Source organism: Podarcis bocagei, assembly GCF_964188305.1.
Source record: "Podarcis bocagei genome assembly, chromosome: Z".
Lineage (NCBI taxonomy): Eukaryota > Metazoa > Chordata > Lepidosauria > Squamata > Lacertidae > Podarcis > Podarcis bocagei.
The window spans coordinates 9512755-9538346 of NC_138140.1; the positions used below are offsets into that span (position 1 = coordinate 9512755).

A 25592-nucleotide genomic window follows, 5' to 3' on the forward strand; every position below is an offset into this window, starting at 1 on the left:
TGGCCCAAGGTCACCTAGTGATCTTCATACTGCAAGGAGGGGTGGATTTGAACCCAAGCCTCCCAGGTCCTAGTCCAGCATTCTAACCAGTACGCCAGATTCTTTCATTTATCACCTTTTAGGGCTTGCTGATCAAAAGGTCGGCGGTTTGAATCCCCGCAACAGGGTGAGCTCCCATTGCTCAGTCCCTGCTCCTGCCAACCTAGCAGTTCGAAAGCACATCAAAGTGCAAGTAGATAAATAGGTACCACTCTGGCGGAAAGGTAAATGGCATTTCTGTGCACTGCTCTGGTTCGCCAGAAGTGGCTTAGTCATGCTGGCCACATGACCCGGAAGCTGTACACCAGCTCCCTCGGCCAATAAAGCGAGATGAGCGCCACAACCCCAGAGTCGTCCGTGACTGGACCTAATGGTCAGGGGTCCCTTTACAATTACCTTTTACATATATCTCAAAGCAATATACAAACTTACCATTAAAATGGCTTAAACTGGTTTTCAAAAACAGTACTGTTTTCAGAAGGGATGGGAGTAATTCAGTCCTGTCCCATTTCCAGGAAGGTTTGTTAATAGAAATCCAGAAACATTTAAAAGTACTTAAGATGTGTTTCAAGAGTGGAACCCTGCCTCTGTTACCCACCCCCTTCCCAAAAAAAATTGTTTCCCCTAAGGTTGGATGGTCATCTGTCAGAGAACCTTTAGCTGTGATTCCTGCACAGAATGGGGCTGGACTAGATGATACCTGGGGTTCCTTCCAACTCTACAGTTCTATGATTCTATGACTCATTAGGAAAGAAATTGAAAATAAAACTGCCGCTATCATAATGCCATTATACAAATCTATGGTGCAACCACATTTGGAATACTGTGTAGAGTACTGGTCACCTTGCATCAAAAAGGATATTGTACAGCTGGAAAAGGTTCTGAAAAGGGCAGCATCAAGGGGACAGTGTGGCTGCACTATGAGGTTTACAGAAAAGGTGATTAAGATGTAACATGATACAAGCAGTGGTTTTATTTTCCAGGGGATACTCAAGAGTGCACAGTACCAACATCTCTTTTTGTTGTTGTTAAAAAGTGTGTCACTTACTGTAATAACTTCATGGTGAGAAACAGCACCTACCGTATTTTTCGGGGGGGGGAGCACTGGATACAATGTATAAACTTATGCATGACATGGAGAAATCACACAGCGAAAAAGTTTTTCTCCCCCTCTCATTAACGCTAGAACTTGTGGACACCCGATGAAGTTGAATGTTGGAAGATTCGGGAGAGATCAAAGATTGTCCTTCTTCACATAGAACATAGTTAACCTATGAAATCCACTCCCACGGGAAGCAGTGATGGCCACAAAGTGGGGTGGCTTTAAAAGAGGCTTAGACAAATGCATGGAGGAGAGGGCTATCATTAAAAGCCAAGATCCCTCTGTGAAACATGGCTGGTGTAACTGGGGCCAGGGCTTTTTATGTGGTGGCCCCATCCTGCAAAATGCCTGGCTGAGTGAGGTGTCTCTAAGGCCCGTCACTACATTGTTACACGGCTTTAAAAAAAAATAATACTTTGGCTGACTTTCTTTTTTCCATTGATTTCTGATGCAGGTGGTTATTTTCTTTAATGTCCATTTTCTTATCTTCCAACTGGGGCTAGAGAGGTGGACCGCAATATATTTTAATACAGTCATACCTCTTGTTACGTTTGCTTCAGGTTAAATCTTTTCAGGTTGCATCCTGTGGCGACCCAGAAGTACCAGAAAGGGTTACTTCTGGGTTTCGCTGTTCGTGCATGTGCAGAAACTCAAAATGATGTCATGCGTATGCGCAGAAGCGACAAATCGCGACCCGTGCACGCGCAGACGCAGGTTGCATTCTGCTCATGTTGCAAACGGGGCTCCGGAATGGATCCCGTTCGCAACCAGAGGTACCACTGTATTGTGTGACATTTGGATTTGTTAGTTGCCTTGGGTTTCTTTTGAAAATTTAAGCTTTTAATAAGCAGCAAGCTTGGGGGCTCAAGGGAAGCACAGGCCAAAACAAATCCATTTCAGGTTGGCCTAGACTCTGGAGGGACTTGAGCCCAATATAAAATGGATTCTGGAAGGCAGGCTTGTAGAGTGTGGCGTCCAAATGTCCCTCATTTTCAGAGTAGGCCACATCATTCCTGAGAATGCCCATAGATTCCAAGCCAGAAAGTGTTGCCAAGTAAATACTTTGCTGCCTATTGCCAAGCAAATATTCCAAAGGGCAGATAGTGGGGAACAGAGAAGTAGACCCAGACAGAAAGGCAGGTTGTCAGGCAGCTAGACAGGCCCCAGGTATGATCCAAGAGGTCAAACTTGAAGTATGTTTTGTGGGAGAAAACAGATGGCTAAGTCGTCATGCCCTGCCCTCTAACAGCAAACTCAGGCAGTGAGTGCCCAAGTTGGACCACTGTGAGAGAGGTACCACCATGCACAGAGTAACATAAGAAAGTGCCTTATTCTGAACTAGACCATTGGGCCCTTCTGATTCAGTACAGTCGTACCTCATTCTGCAGCCGGGATCCGTTTCAGAGCCCCAGCTTCTAGCCGAAAAGGATGCAGGGCAAAGTGCTGCATCTGCTCACGCACGTGGAGTGGTTTGCGCTTCTGTGCATGTGTGAAGCGCGATGTAGTGCTTCTGCGCATGTGGCAAACCTGGAAGTAACTCGTTCCGGTACTTCCGGGTTTGCCGCGGATATTCGCTGGAGGGGACGCTAGACAAGGCAGACGTTTGCGGAGGCATTACTGCACTGTCAACACTGACTGCAGTGGCTCTCCAGTGATTCAGGCAGGGGGTGATTCCAGCCCTATGTGGAGATGCCAGGGACAGAAACTGGGGCCTTCTGCATGCAAAGCAGATGTTCTGCCATTGAGCTGCAACCATTTCCTAAATGCCAAGGAGGCCCAGCATTTGCAGAAGCACAATTTTAAAATAATCACTATAGGGGATGAAAGCTTGAAAGGAAACCTTATAAAATAACCCTCCAATAAAAAAAATAAGGAGGAGAGTATCAGTTGGAAAAGAAAAATGGGAAAGCGTGGGTGTGTGGAATGGAGTATCCAAGAAGAGGGAATGGGTGACTAGAACCCTGTCAGGTGTTGGGGAGAGTGCTATATTTTGTAACAGGGCTCACTTGTGGGTCTTTCGGTCGTGGCTGCTACCCACTGGACTGGTAGGGCAAGGAGCCCAAAATTAGGCAACACCAGAGCCAGTGACAGAGGCAACAAATTCCAGTTTTGTCCTCCATCGTCCTCCCTGATGAGTTCCAAAGGGGCAATGCTGAGACTAAAGAGGAAGAAGCTGACAGGCAGAGTTACACTCTGGACTGGTTATAAATGAGAAGGCAGACAGGTGGGGGGTGGCTGAAGGCACCCAGGGACTGATACAGGAGGGCCCCTTTTGCCCTAATGGAGCAGCCTCCGCTGGCATCTTTCCTTGCCAAACTGTTACTTGACCTGTGAATTGGCCCCAAAGGGAGAAGAGTACAAGGTGTCCCTGCCAGTAGCACAAATCCAGCAAGACTCATTTGCCAGATTTCTCTCTCTCTCACACACACACACACACCCCGCACCCCCGCCCCTTGCTCATTCAGAACTGGCAAATGAAGCAGGTGTTGAGCTGAAATAAATTCTCCAGGTGGGGACACTAAAGCAGGCCAAAAGAGATGGATGAGTTTTGCAAGAAGCTAAATTTGGAACCTATTGTTGCTGCCTGTAGAACGGTGTCCAAGAAGAGAGACATAGCTCTACTCTGCTGATATATGTTAATGACACAACATCTCCCAATGGCACAGAGACAAGCATGGCAGGGAAAAAGGGGGGGTGAAATAAGGCAGGGGCACTAGATAAAACACAAAGGGCTTAGAGCCCCAAATGGGGGTGCAGAGACGGTGGTGGAGGAAATTCCCAACCCCCCTAACATTCCTCAGATGAAATAGGGACATTGCTCACTCTCCCCACAACTGACCCTCCTCAACCTACCATTTTTGTGTGTGTCCTCCTATGTGAAGAAGGGTGATTGTCACCACTGCTACACCAATGGGACACAGCACACACACACACACACCATCTTCCTGAGAAACCCCTTAATCCCAGTTTTGTTTTGTTTTATTCTTTGAGAGATTTACAAAAAGAAAAACACACAGCAATAAATAAATTCTAGAAAGGGGCAAGATTAAACGTGGATGCACAAAGCATTTTTTTGAAATATAAAAACAACCAAGACTTCTTTGTGCTCCACTCCCCCTTTCTTCCTGACCAAGGCTGCCCTGCCCTCTGCCAGTCCATCAGAGCCAGTATGTCATGTGGGACTGAGCAGCCTCTCCTCCTCTTCACCCACTCTCCAGCAACCACTGCAAGCTGCCTAAGGGAAGAGGCCAGCAGTGGTGGACATGGAAGTGCTGGCTCATCCTCCTCCCCAAACCATAGCTGCCAACTTACAGATTTGAAAATAAGGGATCAGCAGCCAAAATAAGGGATTTTTCGAACACAGGTATGTTCAACTTCTGAGCCCCTCCCAGCCAAAGGCAGAAAGCCCAGCCAGCAGCCAAACGAAGCCTCAAGCGATATCTCCCACAGCACAGCAACTCGGCAAAGGGGATGCAGCCAGAAAAACCACTGTCACCTCTCTTCTGGGAAGCGCTGAGCAAAGGCGAGTCCCCAGGCAATGTGGCCGATTTGATCAGTCATTCTTAGACTCCTTATTGGGTGAGCAACGCAGCCAAGCAACACAGTTGGAGCACAGGGAGGGAGGGAGAGGAGCTGCTTCCTTTGAAACCCAGGAAATTTAAGGGATATCATCAGTAAGGGAGAGCAGCGGGACACGGCGCTGGGATAAGAGAGTTTCCCGCCAAATAAAGGACGGTTGACAGCTATGCCCCAAAGTCAGGAGCAATTGCACTGACGTGGGGGGGGGGAATGGGGGCATGCCCAGATCAAATCAGAAGTCAGGATTACTTTCATAATTTGAGGACTGTCCCTGAAAAATCTGGAGACTTGGAGGGTATGAACACTGGCGGAGGAAGAGGAGTGCGGGCGGAGGGCACTGCCCCCGGCAGCGCGATACTGGTAGGGTGCCATCGCGGCTGCTCGCCCTGCCTGTGCAGGGTACCACCCCTGGAACACACGCCAGCCCCACCCCTGCCTGCTCTCCACCCCCCTGGTGCCGAAGCATGAAGCTCCACCACTGTGTACGAAATTCATTGGGTTCTGAATTGTACTTCCGAACCTTGCACAAACTGAAACACAACCAACCTTTCAAAATTATCACTCTGCTCTGAATTTTGCAATGCAGTTCTCCAAAATAAACAAGAAATGCCCCCCCCAAAGGCAGAGGCTTCCTGGGGTCCCTTGAACCCTTGACAAGGAGATGTATCAGTAACCCACCCCCTGAAAAAAAAAACTTTACCGCAATAGCGACATTTTACTCCCCTGAAGTACTTGAAACTCTGGTATGCCTTGTAGACTTAAACACAGGCTGGGTCTTTTGCTAACTGAACTATTTTGGCATGTGACTTTTTTATTTTTAGAAAGTAAATGTTCCAGTGAGCGTCAGTCCAAAATACTTACAAAGTAATACCCCACCCCCATGTGCCCCAGTCTATATAATGGGCATGTTGTCAATATACATGCAAGGCAAGGCTTGTAAAGGATTCTTTGGCAGCGCCAAATAAACCAACCGACCATGCAGTCCTCTGTGGGCCTACTCAGAAAATTGCTCCATGGAGTTCAATATGGTTTAGTCTAAGATTAAGTGTATAGTATTGGTGCCTGACTGCATAATCCTATTCAGGCGTAGGTTCTGCTAAGTCAAAGGAGGTCTTACTTCCTAGTACAGCCGTACCTTGGTTTTCGAACAGACTAGCTCTCAAACATTTTGGCTCCCAAATGTCGCAAACCCAGAAGTGACTGTTCCAGTTTGCAAACGTTTTTTAGGAACCTGGACATCTGACAGGGCTTCCACAGTTTCAGATTGGCTGCAAGAGCTTCCTGCAGCCAATCTGAAGTCGTGATTTGGTTTTCAGACCTCCGGAACAGATTCCATTCTACTTCCAAGGTACGGCTGTAAATTGGATTAGGACTGCCACCATATGTTCCAACCTCCAAAAGAGTGAAGCATATTGGTTGGCTCCTCGTGGCTCTGAGCCTTGATTTAAGAAGTCCTGGTTGCATTGTGCACAGGGTTAGACTTGCCTATGAAATGATATTTAACAGTAAATGATTGCCGTAATTAGTGATTTAAATGGTCATGTAACAAGTGCGGAGGGGGGAGACCCGCTTCTCTGAGTGACGAACTGGCAGGACATGTGAAGACATGAGCCCTTTCATGAGCTCAGGCAAGGGCAGCAAATGGAATATGTCCACTTCCAGTTGGTGAGGCACCCCTGGCAGGAAAGAACAGCAGGATCCACTCCTCCTCCTATTCCTCCTGGTTTGCAGAGGAGCATTGTGGGCAGCAATGTACCTTGGTAGGCCACTGCCAGGGTGAATCAGGCTCAGGGTTCCCCTGGCCTGGATGGTGCCAGATCCAGGGCAGAGGGAAACCCTCTGCAGGCTTCTGCGGGTGCTTGCTCTCTTTCTGCCTGGCCCTGCATTTCTTGTGCTGAGAGCACCAGTATCCTGTGAGTGGGGTGGGCTTTGAGAGAGGGCACCCCACCCAGAGTCAGCCACAATCCTGGTCAGCAGGAGCAGGGGGCGCTCCTGCCTAGCCTCTGCCCTCCCACCTCCTCCTGAGATGCTTGTGGGGACAGAGGAAGTATTTGTTGTTTGGGCTCATTGTTGCCAGCAGCCTTTCCTGACCCATGACTGCTGACCTTTGCCAACTCACTAGCTTTGATTGAAAGGTGGCAGGGACAGGGACAGGGGAGGGGGAGAGCAGTGGCACTTCCAGTTTCCTAGCAGGCGCAGGCTTGTATTTTGAAAGTGCTCCCGCCAGGTCAAAAGGGTTCTTGCAGCATCCAAAAGGGGTCTAGTGTCACTTCCTCTCCCTGTCAATCTCCAATGGCGATTTTTGCGCGCACACCTCTGGAATCCTTGGCAGGGTCCAGTTTCACCAGTCTCTAACTACGCCTCTGAATAAAGCATATATTGGCAGCACAGGTTGGTGCTCATTGGGACTAATAGGGTGGAAGGCAGTGGAGGCCAATAGTACGTAGAGTCAGAGCCAATGGCACGCAGAGCCACCTCATCCTCCTTGTATTCCCATCCATCCTCCTGCCCTGCAAGGGAGGAGGGGTCTGACATTCTATGCACAAACCTTTGAACTGGTCATAAGGAGGAAGTTAGGCTTGTGGAGCCAGACTGAGGGCAGACTGGGCTTGGTAGGTGATGTGCCACATATGCCCTAATGTACCAGCCTTCATTTTAAATCAGAGGTATATAGTGGTACCTCAGGTTAAAAACTTAATTTGTTCCAGAGCTCCGTTCTTAACCTGAAACTGTTCTTAACCTGAGGCACCACTTTAGCTAATGGGGCCTCCCACTGCTGCTGCCACACGATTTCTGTTCTCATCCTGAAGCAAAGTTCTTAACCCGAGGTACTATTTCTGGGTTAGCGGAGTCTGTAACCTGAAGCGTCTGTAACCCGAGGTACCACTGTATTTTATTTCAGCAAGCCTACCCAAAGATAATCATTTAGTCACCCATATTCTTTTAAAAAGTTTTTCTGATTTTATTTTAAAAAAATGTATACATCACTTACCAAAACAAAAGACTGTTAAGGCCAAGCAATAAATCAAGTGATATACATTTTTTCCCCCACACACAAATAATTTCCCAAATATAGTGCATTTTTGTATGTTATTTCCACAGACATGTGCATTTATATGCACGTTTTCCCCTTTGTACACATTTTAGTACTTGCTGCTTGGTTGGTGGGGTGCATTGCAAAAATCAGGGCAGTGATCATTTTTGAAGACTAGCCTGCATTTTAAATGTGTGTGTGTGTGTGTGTGTAATGGTGGCATACCGTGGATTGCCAGTGCCCAGATCAAGGCATGTTTTACAGCCTCTCCTCTAACCTATGGTGCACGCACACACAAAGCTGAGGTCGGTAGAAGGACTTTCTGCCGACAGAGACGGAAATCTGTCCACAGTCAACAAAAGCAGCAACACCTGGAGCAGGGCTTCTGACTCCCCACCAGTGGCCAAGCGCCCAGCCAACATCCAGGGATAATCTCCCCACAACTTCTCTGGGGCCATACCTGAGATGCCCACTCTCCCGCCCCTTCTCTCTCTCCCTCTCTCTCTCGCCCTAATTCCTCACTTCCCAAGTTCCCTGGATCTCCCAGGAGTTCCTATTGGGTGGGGATGGGGACGGTAATGCATATGGAAAGAAGGGCTTGAGTGCAAGAGGAAGCCCATGCTTGTCATGGGAGATGAGCAGGGTGGGAATGGTGGCAGGGGCCGCAATAGTGTGGGGGCTGTGTGCTGACTGTTCCTTTACCTTGTTGACTGTTCTCCCCAGCCTATATAGCACACCCTCTCCCAGGGTTTTAGCTGTCCCTCTGGTCACCAGAGCTCACCAGCAGCAAAATGCAGCTGCCATTGCAAAGTGGCACAGAGCTAGTTGCAGGGCAGCCTGAGGACATAACAGTCATGCATCCTTCCAATCATTCCAAATCAATCAGCATTCCTCTGTCCCACTTGCAAAAAAAGGAAAAAGCCAAAACTGATTGCTCATCCACACCTGCTTGTCCCACACCTAGAAAGCATGGGTACTAGAAGTGTTATTATTATTATTATTATTATTATTATTATTATTATTATTATTATTATTAATAATACCCCACCCATCTGGCTGGGTTTCCCCAGCCACTGTGGGTGGCTTACAGCATATATAAAAGGTAAAGGGACCCCTGACCATTAGGTCCAGTCGTGGCTGACTCTGGGGTTGTGGCGCTCATCTCGCTTTATTGGCCGAGGGAGCCGGTGTACAGGTCATGTGGCCAGCATGACTAATCCGCTTCTGGCGAACCAGAGCAGCACACGGAAACGCCGTTTACCTTCCCGCCGGAGTGGTACCTATTTATCTACTTGCACTTTGACGTGCTTTCGTTCTGCTAGGTTGGCAGGAGCAGGGATCGAGCAACGGGAACTCACCCCATCGCGGGGATTCAAACTGGCGACCTTCTGATCGGCAAGTCCTAGCTCTGTGGTTTAACCCACAGCGCCACCCGCGTCCCATGAATTGGGTAGTTTATCACTAAAATGCAAACCACATTGAATTTCTTCTCTGTCCCCTGCTTTACCCTGCTACCAGATCCTTTTAACTGGAGGTGCCAGGTATGCATGTGTTCGGCCACTGAGTTATAATCATAGGAGCATAAGAAGAGCCCTGCAGGGCAGGGCAGTGGTCCATCTATTCCAAAATTTTGTTTTCAGAGGGCCCAACCAGACGGTCAAGGGGAACCCACAAGCAGGACCTGAACACAACCGCCCTCTACCTTCCTGCCGTTTCCAGCATCTGCTATTCATAAGCATTGCCACCTCTAACAGTGGAGCTAGGGCATAGCCATCAGCATGGCATTTCTTCAGCCGGAACTCACCTCACTGGACCTCAGTTTTGGCACCTCTCAGTTGGGTACCATTGCCATTCTAAGAGAACAAGAGAGGTGTTCATGGTGAGTTCCGGCACCTCTTTTTCTAGAAAAATAGCACTGGCTATCAGGCTCAATAGCCATTGATAGCCTTATCCTCCCTGATCCTATTTTAAAGCTGTCCAATTTGGTGGCCTTCACTGTCCCTTGTGGGAGCCAATTCCAGAGTTTAATAATGCCATCCCCATTCTTTCTAACACAACACTGACTGGCATTTGCTGCAGGCGACTGTTGGAAGATGCTTGGCATTCTATGGCACACACTGGATTGCTAAGCCATTCTGGCACCCGACAAATGTAGATCAACATGATTTTTTTTAATGCCCCTGATGGTACAACACACACACACACACACACACACACACACACACACAGAATTGGCCTGAGTTAATGCTCCCCTTGCTTCGCTTCAGCTCAAGCATTAACAGTTTGTCACATTCATGAAAAGATAATCCTCCATCTGGGCAGGAAGCAGGGGGAGTATTCATTCTCAGGTTTCAGAGCCATACATTTCATCTTCCCCTAGGATAGCCCATCCTTTGTATTGTGCAATTCCTCCTGGGACTCCAGCGATGAGCAGATGCTTTGAAATTCCAGCTGTTTTGATGCAACTAAAAGGAAATCTGAGCTTTAACTTCCGCCCAATGCACCTGTGCTCTCTTTGCTTGGGAAAACTCAGGGCAAGATTTGGAGGGTATGGGAGGAGAGGAAGAGCTTATTCCAGTTGCATCCATCTGCATAGATCAATAGTGAGCAAATGGTTTCAGCTCAAGGCCCACATCCCCTCGTAGGAAAATTTCTGCATGCCAGAGATGGTCAGGTACAGAGGCAAAAAAATGGGTGGAGAAACAGGTGTGACACTGACCTCTGCACAGAAGGGTACAATCCAGCCACACAAAGGTTTCTACACACATGACTCTCTATCCAGGCAAAAAAGAGGCATCATCGCTTGTCAAGGACGCATTTTTGCAAAGTAAAAGAACTTGAGAAGAGTGTGGAACAGGGCTGACGAGAGGTGTGGCCTGAGGAGGGTTTGGTTCTTGCTACTGTGGGTTCAGAAAAGGGTGACCAAAATTCATCAAGGGGCTGGAGAAACTCCCTTATGAGGAAAGGCTGCAGTATTTGGGACTTTTTACTTTAGAGAAACTGTGAGTAAGTGGTGGCATGACAGAAATATATAAAATTATGCATGGCATGGAAAAAAATTGTGTTTTTTTCCCTTCTCTCTCATAACAGTAGAACTCATGGCCACCCATTGATGCTGAATACTGGAAGATTCAGAACATTCAAAGAGTATTTCTTCATGCAGCACATAGTTAAACTGTGGAACTCCCTCCCACCAGAAACAGTAATGGCCACCACTCTGGAAGGCTTAAAAAGAGAATGGGACAAAATCATGGAGAAGGAGGCTATAAACAGCTACTAGCCATGATGGCTGAAGTGAAAGCATCACTTGAAAACCAAATGCAAGGTCCTAGTCCCCTTGGAGTTCCCTTTCTCAACAAGGCTGGATGGTGAAAGAAACACACATGCTTTGGCCGCCCCACCTGAGGGTCCCCTTTTGAGGTGAGGGAAGCTGAAGCATCAGGTCATGTCAATTGCCATGAGGGACCCCTGCCTGGGCCTGCCTTCACAGGGCTCAGCAGGACAGCCTTGGCCCTGCCATGTTACGCACATCAGCCTTTGGGCATCTCACATGAAAGTCCTGCTGGGAGAACAAAGGGCTACTCTACAGCTGTTGAATTATTCATACTGGAGACAAGGAGCAGGAAAATGCCTTTCTTCTCCAACACAAAAGCAGCTGCTGAGAAGGGAGAGCCAGTGTGGTGTAGTGGTTAAGAGCGGTAGTCTCGTAATCTGGGGAACCGGGTTCGCGCCTCCGCTCCTCCACATGCAGCTGCTGGGTGACCTTGGGCCAGTCACACTTCTCTGAAGTCTCTCAGCCCCACTCACCTCACAGAGTGTTTGTTGTGGGGGAGGAAGGGAAAGGAGAATGTTAGCCGCTTTGAGACTCCTTAAAGGGAGTGAAAGGCGGGATATCAAATCCAAATCCAAATCCAAGGGATGGGTATGCCAGGAGAACACTTGGCTGGCAAAAATAATAATGGTGAAGGTGAGAAATCAGCAGTTTGAACAGGCCAAAGCTGGGAATGAAGTTCTCAGTGCCAGTGCTTCATATTGCCATTTCAAATGGACACATACTGTTTGCAAATAGAGTTCTTTTAAAGTGCCTTCTTACATTCCTTATACACACACACACACACACACACACGTCCAGAGAAAAGTAGGAGATGCACACAGACTATCTGTGTGCATCTTCTTCTCCATGCCCCTGGCCACCCACTAGCAACCATTTTGACAAGCCTGGATTTCTCCAGGTGCAACCTGAGGCCATCTCAACCTGCTCTCGCCACACCAAGGGTTGACCAGAATTAATATGAAACATTTTGAGATTCACAGAATCAAAGAACAGTAGGGTTGGAAGGAATACCAAGGGCCATCTACTCCAACTCTCTGCAATGCAGAGATCACAGCTAAAGAATCCCTGGCAGGTGGGCCATCCAACCTCTATTGAAGAACTGCCAATGAATGAAAGTTCAATGGCAGGTGGAGCCAGTTAATCCTACTCCCCCCACCCCATTCTCCTTCCTGCTGGGTTCTCCAAGGGACAGCGCCAAGATATGAAGGAAGAAGGCAACTCGGTGGACAGGTTGTAAGCAAGAAGGAAGGCAAGTGAGGGCTGGTTGAGGACAGACTGAGGTTGGTGAGGCACTGCCCCATTTTCCCAAACAGTCTCCACTGCATGAAAGGCTAGGAAATACCTCTCTTCCAATCCCAGCTAAGAATGATGTAATCCAGTTGTTTTTATGTGAAGAGCAGCTGCAATTTGGAGGTCTGTACAGAGAACGATACACAGAGAAAGACTGTCTCCCTGGAGACTTGATGTGGGAGTAATTAGGGATATGGGGGGGGATTAATTTGGTTTGTGTTTACATGCGAAGCTACCTAATTTATGCTTCCTGAACAAATACATGAGGAGTGGGGAATCTTTTTCAGCCTGAGGGCTGTATTTCCTACTAGGTAATCATCTGGAGGGGAGGCACGTGCCAGTGGTGGGTGGGTCCAGAAGCAACAGGGGGTGGAACCACAAATATAAATTTATTCACACATCCTTCTCTATCCTCCATCCAGGCAAGGAAGAGCATCGGCATAGTTCCAGGACACAAGCCAGCCAGGCAAAAACATTCAGGGATGGTGAGAGATGTGGTCTGGAAAAGAGGTCTGGCCTGGGGAGAGTCCCAAGGGCCAGACAGAGAGGCATTTGGCCCCCAAGCTTGAGGTTTCATATGCAATATGCAAACCAAGCCCCAACTATTCTTTGCAATTCAACTTTCTCTAAATCTGGTGATGCTGTTTCCCAGCAAGCCAAAAGTTGACAAATCACTGCTCAAAGTCAATAGCGGTACACATTTTTCAAATAAATTCCCCCCCACACACACATCCCAAGAGGGCATTCCCTAGCCACTAGCACAACCTCCTTTGGGGGTAAAGAAAAAAGAGTATTGTAGGAAGTCAGCAAGAGCACACAAAACGTTTCCCCTCCTAGACACATACTTGCCACCTGTCTCACTTTGAGCAGGACGTCTCAGATTCTGTTTCAAATCTCAGATATCCCAACTATTCTGCCACTGCTGCTGTGAGACCTCCGTTGTGGCCTGCTGCAGCCACAAACATACTCAAAGAAGCCGGGCCACACTTCTGGAAGTATGGAAGCGGCTGCAGTGGGCCTCGGTCTTGTCACGGTGGAGGCAGCAGAGGAGAGCCAGGGAAAGTAAGGTAGTAGGAGGGCAGCGAACTTGCGGGTGGTGTCGTAGTGGTGTGGCCTGGGCACACCTGTGGGGGGGGGGCAAAGGTGTTCTGGGATGGAGGCAGCCTGGGGGGAGTGCCCCCTATTTGGGTTGGGAAATGTTGGGCAGGATAGGACACTGAGAGAGGTCCTGGGGATAGTATATGTTTGGGCTATGCATCAGATCTAGGCTGATTTGGATTGGTTTGGGGTTTGGCCAGATCAGGCTGAGACAGCTTGGGATCACCCCAAATTGGGTTGGCCTTCCCAGAGTGATTCAGGGCTGGCATACAGGCAACAGGGGTGTGGGAGAAGAGGCAGGTGACAGCCTCTGCAAAGAGTACCATGAAACAGTGTGCAAAAGGGCTTTCAAACAGCCCTGCACTTCATTTCGGTTGCATATGCCTGTTTCCAGCCAGCCAACATGCATGCGTAGCCAAACTGAGGACTGAATCCCCAACTTAGGTTCAGTCCTGCTCTCTGTATTGCAGTCAGGAGAAGGGGAAGGAGAAACAGCCTCTCCTTCTTCTCCCACCCCTCCTGGCCACATGTTTATCAATAGGGTTTAAGACCCTAACTGAGCATTAGGACTGACCCCTGAATCAGTTTGGGGACCAGTTCTAGGTTGGATCAGCCAATGTCAAATTGAGACCAATCCAAACTGCCAGATTGGGTCCTCTATCAGATCAGAGTATGGGGGGTGTGCACAACCCCAGTTTATATGGTTGCCTGCTTGTTTTTACTAGCTGTGCTCCAGTGCCTTTAACAGCATCTTAACACATAGACATTTGACAGGGGACACTTTGTCTGCATTCTCTATACTGCTGTTAGGAAAACTTTTCCATGATGCATATTTTATTTTCATGACAAACTGCTGCTAAAGGCAGAGAAGCAGAAGCAGTAAATTAGTTGGCAAGTCAAGTTCTCTGCCTAATGAGTTAGATGGGGGAAGTTTATTAAATAAAGCAGTAGGAACTGTATGTTCAGACTGAAAATATTTGGGGATACCTGCGTCACAGATACTTAAAAACATAGGTTAAGGTCACCTTTTGTCTCTCATTTGAGCCACATTTCCCCTCGCCCAACTTTACTTCTGCTTTTTGCTACTTTCCATCCCGCTCTTACCACTTCCACCACCCACTATCAGCATAACAAGGTCAAAGTGCCCTGTATCTCGGTACGATGAAAACAAAGAACAGCGCCTTAGACGGGATGGGTCACTGGATGATGCTTGTTAGTTAGCAATTATGTTCCAGGAAACAGAGGGAGAAACATAGGTCTTGTTTATGATGTTGAAATGAATAGAGATGAGGGAGGTTAATTATAAATCTGTTTTAGGAACACTATAGACCTAAGTGCAGGATGCAAACATTACCTTAGGTCATTACTCATTTCTGAAACTCGGAAAATAATGTAGAGTGGTCTATTTGCGAAAATAATGCACAGTAAGAGTGGGGAACATTATTCAGCTCAAGGGCTGCATTCCTTTCAGGATAATTGTTGGTGGGGGGGGGCACATGCCAGTGGTAGGACAGGGCCAGAAGTAAAAGTGAATGGAGCAATGAATGTAAACTTCAGCACTGTGCAGTAGGCTAGTTTCTACATACCGTATTTTTCGCCCTATAGGACACACTGGCCCATAGGACGCACCTAGATTTGGGAGGGGGGGAAATAAAGGGAAAATAAAGGGGGGGGAGTGCAAGCTTTCCCACGGCTTGCACAGAGCTGCGCGAAGCCCGAAGCCTGGGGACTTCGGGCACCTCTCCCACCGCTTGTCCAGAGCTGTGCGAAGCCTGGGGGTGTTAAGCTCAGTACCCCCCCCCCAGGCTTCTGGGTGCAGGCAGCTCTCGGCATGCCGGGGAGAGCTGCGCGACTTCGCGCAGCTCTCCCACAGCTTGCAGAAAGCTTCCTGAAGCCTGGAGGACACTTTGTCCTCTCGCTCTCCAGGCTTCAGCGAAAGCCTGCATTCGCCCCATAGGACGCACACATATTTCCCCTTCGTTTTGGGAGGGGGAAAAGTGCGTCCTATAGGGCGAAAAATACGGTGCATTCTCTTGCCACCACTCTATCCTCCATCTAGGCAAGCAAGAGGCATTATCAGAGTCCAACACTGAGATTCAACACCAAGGGCCTTTTGGTGGTTCCCTCATTGCGAGAAGTGAGGTTACAGGGAACCAGGCAGAAGGCCTTCTTGGTAGTGGCCCCCGCCCTGTGGAACACCCTCCCTTCAGATGTGAAGGAAATAAGCAGCTATCCTATCTTTAAAAGACATCTGAAGGCAGCCCTGTTTAGAGAAGTTTTTAATATTTAATGCTGTAGTGTATTTAACACTGCCCAGAGTGGCTGGGGGAAACTCAGCCAGATGGGTGGGGTATAAATAAATTATTATTATTATTATTATTATTATTATTATTATTATTATTATTATTCAAGGACACATCTCAGTGTGTAGAAAGACTGCAGGAGGGTGTGAAGCTGAGATATCATGACAGTTTTATCACTTCATGAAAAATAGCTGTGTACAGTGGTGCCTCGCAAGACGAAATTAATTCGTTCCGCGAGTTTTGTCGTCTTGCGATTTTTTTCGTCTTGTGAAGCACGGTGTCGGGAAAGTTTTGGAAAAGCTTCAAAAATCACCAAAGTCTTTAAAAACCTCAAAAAAGGCTACCACACCGCGTTCTATGAGTTGCTCCTCGAAGTCAAGTTGCAACTGTATTAGAGGTGTTAAGAAAAAGGAAACAAACTTGCAAGACGTTTCCATCTTGCGAAGCAAGCCCATAGGGAAAATCGTCTTGCGAAGCAGCTCAAAAAACAAAAAAACCCTTTCGTCTAGCGAGTTTTTTGTCTTGCGAGGCATTCGTCTTGCGAGGTACCACTGTACAAGAATGTGAACTGAAAAGCTGAGACTGGGTGCAACCATACCACACCTGTGTCTTTTGGGCAGCTTCCCCAGGGGTGGGGAACCTCTGGCCGGCCATTGTTGAACTAAAGCTACAATCATCCCCAGAGAGTGTGGCCAACTGTCAGGGAATATGGGATCTGTGGCCCAAAACCTGAAGGGCACCATGCTGGTTATCCATGCACAATATCCGAACCCATGTTGAGAAAAGAAGAGAGGTTAGTTCAGCTTCCTGGTTGCATCTACAAAGAAGAGACCCTGCTAGCCAGGATGCTAGAAGTCACTAATAGCTGGCATTTATCTCAGGAAGGACCAGACCCTGGCTCAATCAATCAGGCACTTAGAGATTCTGCCACCGTCACCACTAGAGATAGAAGATGAATTTGATTCAATTAAGATTTTAATGTGAACCTATCTAAGGCCCCTCTGCCACTATACATTTAAAGCAGCATCATTCTACTTTAAGCAGCCATGGCTTCCCCCAAAGAAACCTGGGAGCTGTAGTTTGTTAAAAAGTGTTCACCCATAGCTACAATTCCCAGAATGGTTTAGCAATCAATCCCAGGAAATGCTGGGAATCGTAGGTCTCTGTGGGAGGAAATAGGGGGTTTCCTAACAACCTTCAACACCCTTAGCAAACTACAGTTGCCCAGGATTTTGGGGAGCAACCATGACTTTTCAAAATGGTATCATACTGTGTAAAATGGCTAACACAGATGAATCATAGTATTGTAGAGTTAGAAGGGACCACAATGGTCATCTAGTCCAACCCCCTGCAATGCAGGAATATCGGTTGAACTATCCATGACAAATGACCATCCAACTTCTGCTTAAAAACCTCCAAAGAAGGAGAGTCCACCAGCTCCCGAGGGAGCCTGTTCCACTGTCAAACAGCTCTTACTGTCAGGAAGTTTTTCCTAATGCTTAATCTGAGTCTCCCTTCTTGTAACTTGAATCCATTGTTTCAGGTTCTACCCTCCAGAGCAGGAAAAACAAGCTTGCTCCATCTTCCATGGGACAGCCCTTTAGCTATCTGAAGATGGCTATCATGAAATCTCCAGACTTCGTGATGATGTTCTCCAACCAAATAATGCATGCAAAAATGTGCATACCAGGGGAAAGCATGACTAAAGATACACACATTAACCTGGGGTGGGGGGACCTTTGGCCCTCCAGATGCTGCTGAACATCTCCCATGTGTATGTGCTGGAGTTCTGTTGGGATCACAACCAGCACAAGTATACACACAGAGAGTTGTTCTCCTAGACTTATTTCAGGAATATTTGGACTGTTTGGCTTTGAGATACTGAGTTGTGCATGTCATGATTATTTTGGCACTTGTATATATTATTAAAGATTTCATGTAAAATAAGGTATTGAAATGTCATACAATATTTTTAATGAATTTTCGTAAACCACATACAGAGTTGTTTAGTTTGTGATTGAACTCCAACTCCCATCAGCCCCAGCCATCGCAGCCAATAGCCACGGCTGATGGGAGCTGCAGTCCAGCAGCATCCAGAGGGTGAAAAGGCTTTCCCACCACTGCATTGGTGAATGACAGATCAGAAATGCGCCATATTAGACAAAACCCAAAACTGGATACAAATTTCTGTATAACAAGAGAGGTTTGCACCAAAATGCTGATGAAACTTAAGACCTTTTCATTTAATTGCAAAATGAGGCAGAAATGCAGTGAACCAAACTAAAAGTCTGGAAAATCAAGAGACTGAGAGAAAGGGAAACAGGCAGATTCATTCATTCCTATCTGCCACAGAACCTGGCTACTGGAGCACGGTCTGAACTCTTGAATTACAGAACAGCACCAGCGGCCTCCCCCCCTCCCCACAGTTCACTTGGATCATCCTCTGGTTTCTTTTCACAAATGCAGGCACATACAGATCCAATTCAGTGCCAACGAACGCTCAATGGATTAATCAACTGAGTATTATTTACTTGTCCGACATGCATTAAAAAGGGGGGGGGAATCTGAACCCCACTCTTGATTTTCCCAGCCTTATATATTTTTCCTTCTCTACCCCCAGGCCAGCTGGGTACTTGAGAGCTTTAATAATAATGCCTTCAACTCCAAAGGCTTCACCTGATTCCAAATATTTACCATGCAACTGGAAAGAGCTGTAGCGGAAATGGAATCCTGCATAACTGAGTTGGTTCCAGGTATTGGCTTGATAGAGCACATCCTAAGGCTGTGGGCTCACTTAAAAGAGCCCTTTGGACCTGCTCCTCTTTGGCGCCACTTCAACCTTCCTGTTCACCTGCAACCAGAAAAAGCTGCAAACCACCCCTCCCTTTTTTCAGGTGCCCTTTGAAAATATATTCTTTAGACAGGCCTTTGCAATATATTTTCTTTATTTCTCTTTTTTAACCAATCAATTTTTATTGATGTTTTTATGCTGATTTTATTTTTGTAAGTTGCACAGCAGAACTCTTAACAGGCAATTGTTAAGCGTGTAAGGACAAAAGAAGCAATTATAATTTAACAGTTTTCGTGCTATTCTATTTTGTTAAAGCAACTAGAAAAACATATTATGATGGGAAGATCTCACACAGGTGAAGGGAAGCAGTGGGGAGGAGGGGAGGGTTAGGTTGAATTTGGGAAATAAAATAATATATGGGCAGCAAATGATATAATAGATTCTTATAGAATAGTAATATTTCGTAACCAGAATAGAAGTTCAAAAGGGGAAGTAAGTGTATTTTTAATATTTTCATTATTGTAATAGTTATTATTATTTCTTATCGGTAGAAGGCAATTTTAATTTAGGCTTCTTCGTTTTGCTGTATAATTTTCTTCAGGCAATTAAAAAAAAAAGTTGCACACCACCCTGATGTGTGTGGTGTTGTTTTTTTAAGGAAAGTGTGGATTACCAATAAGCAAATAAATAAACAATGGACCGATGGTCTTACAGTATAATATAGCTTCCTATGTGTGAGCACAGAGGTAAAGCTTTTGTCTTGCATGGAGAAGCTTCCAGGTTCAATCTCTGGCATATCCAAGTCAGGCTGCAAGAGACATGACTTGGAGAGTCACTGCCAACCTGTGCTGGCAATACTGTGCTAGGTGGACCTGGTGGCCTGACTCGATATAAGAGAGCTCCCTACCTTCTCCATCTTATCATTAGTGGGAAAGAAACTGGGTCCTTACCCTGATAGGACACCAAGGACCAAGTTGAGCATGAAGAAAGAGCCGATGATGATGAGGGGGATGAAGTAAAGCCAGTTCCACATATTCCCTGCAGCGTCGTTAGTCTGGAGAAAGACAGAGAAAAGGGGGAGAGGAGAAAGAGACTTTAATCCAAACCCACATGTCCAGCATACAAGCATTTCTTTTTAACTGTTTTTTGTTTTAATACTACACTTCAGCAGTGCTTTTTCCCCCTAGAAAATGAGGTGCAGGAACGCTCAGGTTTTTTTGACAGAGCCAAAGCTGTTTAGGGGGAAAACAACGTTTTTGGGGCAGGAACGCTTCTCCGCTCAATCACCCCCTTGCAAGCATCACTGCAGCTGCATTTCAGTGTCGACATGCTGCCCCACAGCCTCCAACACAAAGCCATGAGCGGGATGCAGCCCAAAGACTCTGACACGCAACTCTGGGCACCTTGCCACTATACAGCTGCTGGTACACAACAAATAGGTGCTGGAATGCACCAAAGAGGTGCCAGAACTCAGTTCTGGTGAGTTCCAGCTGAAGAAAAGCCCTGCACTTCACTACTTGTTACATCAGGGGACTTCCCAGGCTCTCCCAGATTGAGAGGACGGGAGCAATAGTCGGTCCAGTGGTCAAGAAGGCAGTTTTTGTACATGCTATAGAGGGAAGTGAGAGGCAGATGGGGCTCATGAACATGGGAGGGTAGCCCATCTAGGAGAAGGAAAACTCTAACACTAAACCTCCACTGCCTTGTGGGACATATTCGGGAGAAGAAAAAGCTAAGGAGTAAACCCTGCACAAATTCAGTGTGGAATCCCTAAGGCCTTGTACATTTCCTTCCAGCAACTCCTGCAGTTAAGCTGGTGCCAAACATATTGCTCTGATTTCCCTGGGACCACATCAGTGAAGTTGAGAGGGGTGTCTTGTTGTCTGGGCAGCTCAGGACCTCCATACATACACAGGCTTGCCTTCCATGGATATTGCTTCAGTGCTGCTAATGCAGCATTTAGACCTCACGCCTGGAGGTACACTCTATTGTCTCTTGAGACAGATGGGTGCCCACACCATGGGTGAGCAACCTCAGGCTTGATGGCTGAATAACAGCCCTCTAGACTTCTCTATCTGCCTCCTAGCTGGATCAGATTATTTCCAAGGTCCCTCTCAATCTCTGTGGGCAGTAGTCAATATTAGTCCCACTCAGAGTAGACCCACTGGAATTGATGGCCATGACTCACCGAGGGACATTTCAGTAGGTCAACCCTGAGAAGCACATAGTTGGCGGCAACCTTATGGTTCTAAGGACTAGCTTCCATCCTCACCCATTAGAGGGAGATGGATAAGGGATCTTGTGCTGACTCCTGTCTCATTCACTAAGGGCTGGGAGCCATGAAGCAAAATCAATTTTTATGCCTTCCCTTAAAATACTTTAATGGTTTAATGCTTGGGTGACTTGTTTATGTCACTCAACTCCCAACCCAACCACAGAACTAATCAGATACAATGGAGATGGAAAATGGAAATACTTTCAATGCTCTGATGGTGTTTCACATTGTAAAACACTTGGGAGGCTCCGGACATCTGCACTGCATGGGGGGGGGGGAATTACATCATGCATTTAAGAGTTACATACATCCCATTGATTTTGCATATCACCTTGCTGCTTAAGAACAAACATTCTATTTAGAAAAATAATTGCTGTACTGGAGCTCACTCAATGCTGGCCATCTAATTTCTTGCCATGATCCACACACTACCACCAGTCAAACACAATCCTGTGATGGGCAAAAGCTGGTTCCACTATGAGGAGCGGAGTGCTCCTAGGTAAAATCAGGGATGGAGCAACTCTCCTATGAGGAGAGAAATGTGAGTAAGAGGTGACATGGCAGGAGTTTATAAAAGTATGAATGGCATGGTGAAGGTTAAGAGAGAAGTGCTTTTTGTCCCTCTGCCATAATACTAGAATGCAAGGCCATCCACTGAAACAGAATATTGGAAGATTCAGGATGGAGAAAAGGAAGAACTTACCATATTTTTCACCCTATAGGACGCACTTTTCCCCCTCCAAAAATGAAGGGGAAATGTGTGTGCGTCCTATGGGGCGGATACAGGTTTTCACTGAAGCCTGCACAGTGCACCCCGGGCTTTGGTTCCCCAACCTGGTGTGGAGGCTGGCGGTGGGGAGAAGCATGCTTCCCCTACCGCCAGCCCCACAAGCTCGGGGGACAGCGGGGAGGCGGAACACCGCCATCCCGCTGTTCCCCCACCTGGTTTGGGCTTCAGGCAGATATCTGCAAGGCGTGGGAGCCCGGCGGGAAGTTGCACCGGTCTCCCAAGGCTTGCGGAGAGCTGCCTGTTCTGGGGGCTGGGGTTGGGGGAAGCTTGGGCTCCAGCCCCCCGCGCCTGGGGGGGGAATATTTTTTTTTCTTTATTTCCCCCCCCCAAAAAAAAAAAATATGTGCGTCCTATGGGCCGGTGCGCCCTATGGGGTGAAAAATACGGTATTCATAGGCGCATAAAATTTTTGCCAATACAGGGCTGCATTCAGATGTCTTCTAAAAGTCTTATAGTTGTTGTTCTCTTTGACATCTGGTGTGAGGGCGTTCCACAGGGCAGGTGCCACTACCGAGAAGGCCCTCTGCCTAGTTCCTTGTAACCTCACTTCTTGCAGTGAGGGAACTGCCAGAAGGCCTTGGAGCTAGACCTCAGCGTCGAGGCAGAACAATGGGGGTGGAGATGCTCCTTTATCTATACTGGGCCGAGGCTGTTTAGGGCTTTACAGGTCAGCACCAAGACTTTGAATTGTGCTCAGAAACATACCGTGAGCCAGTGTAGATCCTTTAGAACTGGAGCTACATGGCTCTGGTAGCCGCTCACTGTCACCAGTTTGGCAGCTGCATTCTGGATTAGTTGGAGTTTCCAAGTCACCTTCAAAGGTAGCCCCACATAGAGTGCATTGCAGGAGTCTAAGTGGAAGATAGCCAGAGCACGTACCACTCTGGAAAGACAGTGCGTGGGAAGGTATGGTCTCACAGTTACCTCATTCAGGGCAAGGATGTCCCCCACACCTGTCCACCCTCTGCCTCCCAAAAACAGTACTTCTGTCTTACTGGGAGTCAACCTCAATCCGTTAATCGCCATCCATCCTTCAACTGCCTTCAGACACTCACACGGGATGTTCACCACCCCAGAGAGCAGCACAGCCACACAAGGCCTGTATGAGGCAAACCCTGCCCTCCACAACATCATTTCCTGCTAGCTCTGTCACTGATGGAGGAGATCCTGCCCAATAACAGGAATGTGCTCCACCCCAGAACATCCAGAGAGCACCGAAAGACAAAGATTCTCTGTTTAACGGTCACTGTTATATCAAATAATCTACTTGACCCAATGGTAATTTTTTGCTGTTTTTAAGATAGCCTCTGACTTAGAGAGAGCTAGACAAGGTTCTCTGAGGTTGTTCAGCTTTCCAGTGAACAGACAATTTACTTCATAGAATCATAGAACTGTAGAGTTGGAAGGAACCCCAAGGATCATCTAGTCCAACCCCGTGCAATGGAGGAGGACTGTAAGGGGATCGAACCCATGACCTTGATCAGCACCACTAGTCACATCAGATGCATTGTAGGGAAAGTGAAAATGCACTCTTACCCCCAAAGATTGTGTGACAAGACCACCTGGAAGAATTTTACCTTTATGATTTCTATATAATCATATATCCATATATAACCATATATCCTAATGGAGATTTTTTTTTATCCATGTATCCTAATGATGTTTGAATCGCTAAATCTTCAGCAGAGCAAAATTCTTAAATCTTAAAAAATTCAAAAATTGCCCTATTTCTCTCTCCGCCCTGCTATTGTGCTTGAAGGAAACAATAAATCTGATGTGTTGGCATTTTTCTATAGGGAACCTACTCCAGGCGGCTTCTCGGGCTCAAGAGAGGGGGGTGAGTTGGGGAACAGGAAAAAGCAGTCAGCCACAATGCAATGTTCTAAGCCAATAGCAGATGGTGGGGGTTATTCAGGTTTACAGTTAAATAGGTTTCTTTTCCTCTTTATTGCTGAAAATTAGGATTAAGGGCAAATTGACGCACCATCTGAGAAAAGCAGAAGTATTCTTTACATGGGCAGAGGAAGAGCTTGTGCCCGCTCGCTGATTTGATTTTGCTGCAATATATGAATATGTCGTGTTTTATGCTGATTGTACTCAGGTATAAAAACCCAATGTACAGGGGCTTCGGGCCTAGGCTCTGGAAACGATTCCACTGGGTCTTTATTGCTCAGCAATAAACTTTGCCTTCTTTTTCTCCACTGCTGCGTCTGTCGATTCTTGGAAACATTTTGAGTGGGCAACAGGTATCCCTTATATGCTTGCAACAATTGGTGTATGCCTGTGAATACCAGGTGCTGGGAATCAAAAGTAGGAAGAGCTCTGTCCCGCTTGTGAGCTTCAGAGCTTTGCAGGTTTGTTTGCCACTTCTGCTAATTAGCAAAGCTATTTACACATTATTTATTTCAGCTTATTCCCACACATAGCTCTGGGGTACACACACACAGACCTGACATATACAAAGAAGTAACATCCCAGTTGAACTCCACACAGAAGTAAATCCAGAAATCACCATGCATGCTGGGAACTTCCCAGGTGTTAATTTTTTATTTATTTTTAAGTGCAAATAACAAGCAGCTGTTACTCCATCTGAGGTGAGGAATCAACACCCTTCTTTGTACTTAAGAACGTAAATACATAAAAAGTTGCCTGCAGGGTAGAACTAAAAGATCCTTACATTTTTTTCTGGGGGTAGGGCACCTCAGGCCCAAGAACTGGGTGTGGCCATGTAGCCCTCTCTTTCTGGCCCTCATGACTCTGCCCAGGCCACATACTCTTCCTGCTTGGCAGGGGGTTGGACTCGATGGCCCTTGTGGTCTCTTCCAACTCTATGATTCTATGATTCCCAGCCAGACCTCTCATCTGCCCTGCTTTGCAAACCCCCTCAGAGCTTTTGCCCAGCTGGAATAATGTGCCCTTGGACCTCTGATCCTGCTACATGCTTGCCTACATGGAGGGCAGAAAGGGAGATGTCAATGAGTTTAGAAACAGCCTATTGTAGAAAGGTACAATTCACATGTGTTGCTCTGCCCACTTTTAGCCTGTGCCTCCACCCAACATGGGCATGTGGGTCCTAGAAGATTGCTCAGAAGGGAATGTGGCCATCGGGCTGCAAAAAGTTCACCTGATACAGTGGCTAACCAGATGTATCCAGGAAGCCAAAGGGTATGACATGAAGGCAACTACTCTCTCCTGCTGTTGCGCCCAGAAACTGGTAGCCAGTAAACAGCACACCACCTTTGAACCTGGATAATTCCACGTGGCTATCATTGTGCATAGCCATGAATATGTTTAGCCTAGCCTTCTCCGGGCTCTAGTCTTCTAGGTGGACTCCTGCCTTTGCCAGCCCTGGCCACCACAGCCAATGGTCAGAAATGCAGGGTGCTGCAGCCCAACGTTTTCTGGGTCTGCTTAAGAAAGATCTTAAGATAGGTAGTTAAACTATGGAGTTCACTCTCAAATGAAGTAGTGATGGCCACCAGCTTTAATGGTTTAGAAGAAGGTTAGACAAATTCATGGAGGAGGAGAAAGCTATCAATGTCTCCTAGCCATGATGGCTATGTTCTGCCTCTACGGTCAGTGGCAGTATATCTCTGAATACCAGTTACCAAGGGTCATAAGTGGGAAGAGAGTGCTGTTGAACTCAGATCCTATTTGCAGGCTTTCCAGAGGCATCTGGTTAGGCACTGTGAGTATAAGATGTTGGACTTGGTGGGCCTTTGATCTGATCTGGCAAAGCTCTTATGATCTTAGCCATGTGATCTGAGGGAAGGCAGATGCAACTGAGTGCCTAACCATCTACTCCTGAAGAGATGTCAAGGGACTGAGAGACATGTTGGGGCAGCCCCAGCTGCAACTCCCCTGCAGCTGCTTAAGACCTGTCTGCCCGGAGAGAACACAGGAGCAGGAAGGCCCAGGCCACAGAACTTCTGCCATCACCTTCCAGTCAACCGGAGT

General features: G+C 47.1%; 2 protein-coding genes across 15 annotated transcripts in view; one reads left to right on the forward strand and one right to left on the reverse strand.

The window, feature by feature from the left end:
• Positions 1–25592, forward strand: part of SLC31A2 (solute carrier family 31 member 2) — a 537879-nt gene that overhangs the window by 452343 nt on the left and 59944 nt on the right. The window lies entirely within an intron of this gene.
• The window catches only part of CACNA1B (calcium voltage-gated channel subunit alpha1 B), a 345062-nt gene that overhangs the window by 170416 nt on the left and 149054 nt on the right, over positions 1–25592 (reverse strand). For all 14 annotated transcript variants that reach the window (XM_081179581.1, XM_081179579.1, XM_081179591.1 and 11 more), the window contains exon 7: positions 19521–19624. In XM_081179581.1, coding sequence (XP_081035707.1) covers positions 19521–19624 — 104 coding nt within the window. The remainder of the gene's footprint in view (positions 1–19520; positions 19625–25592) is intronic.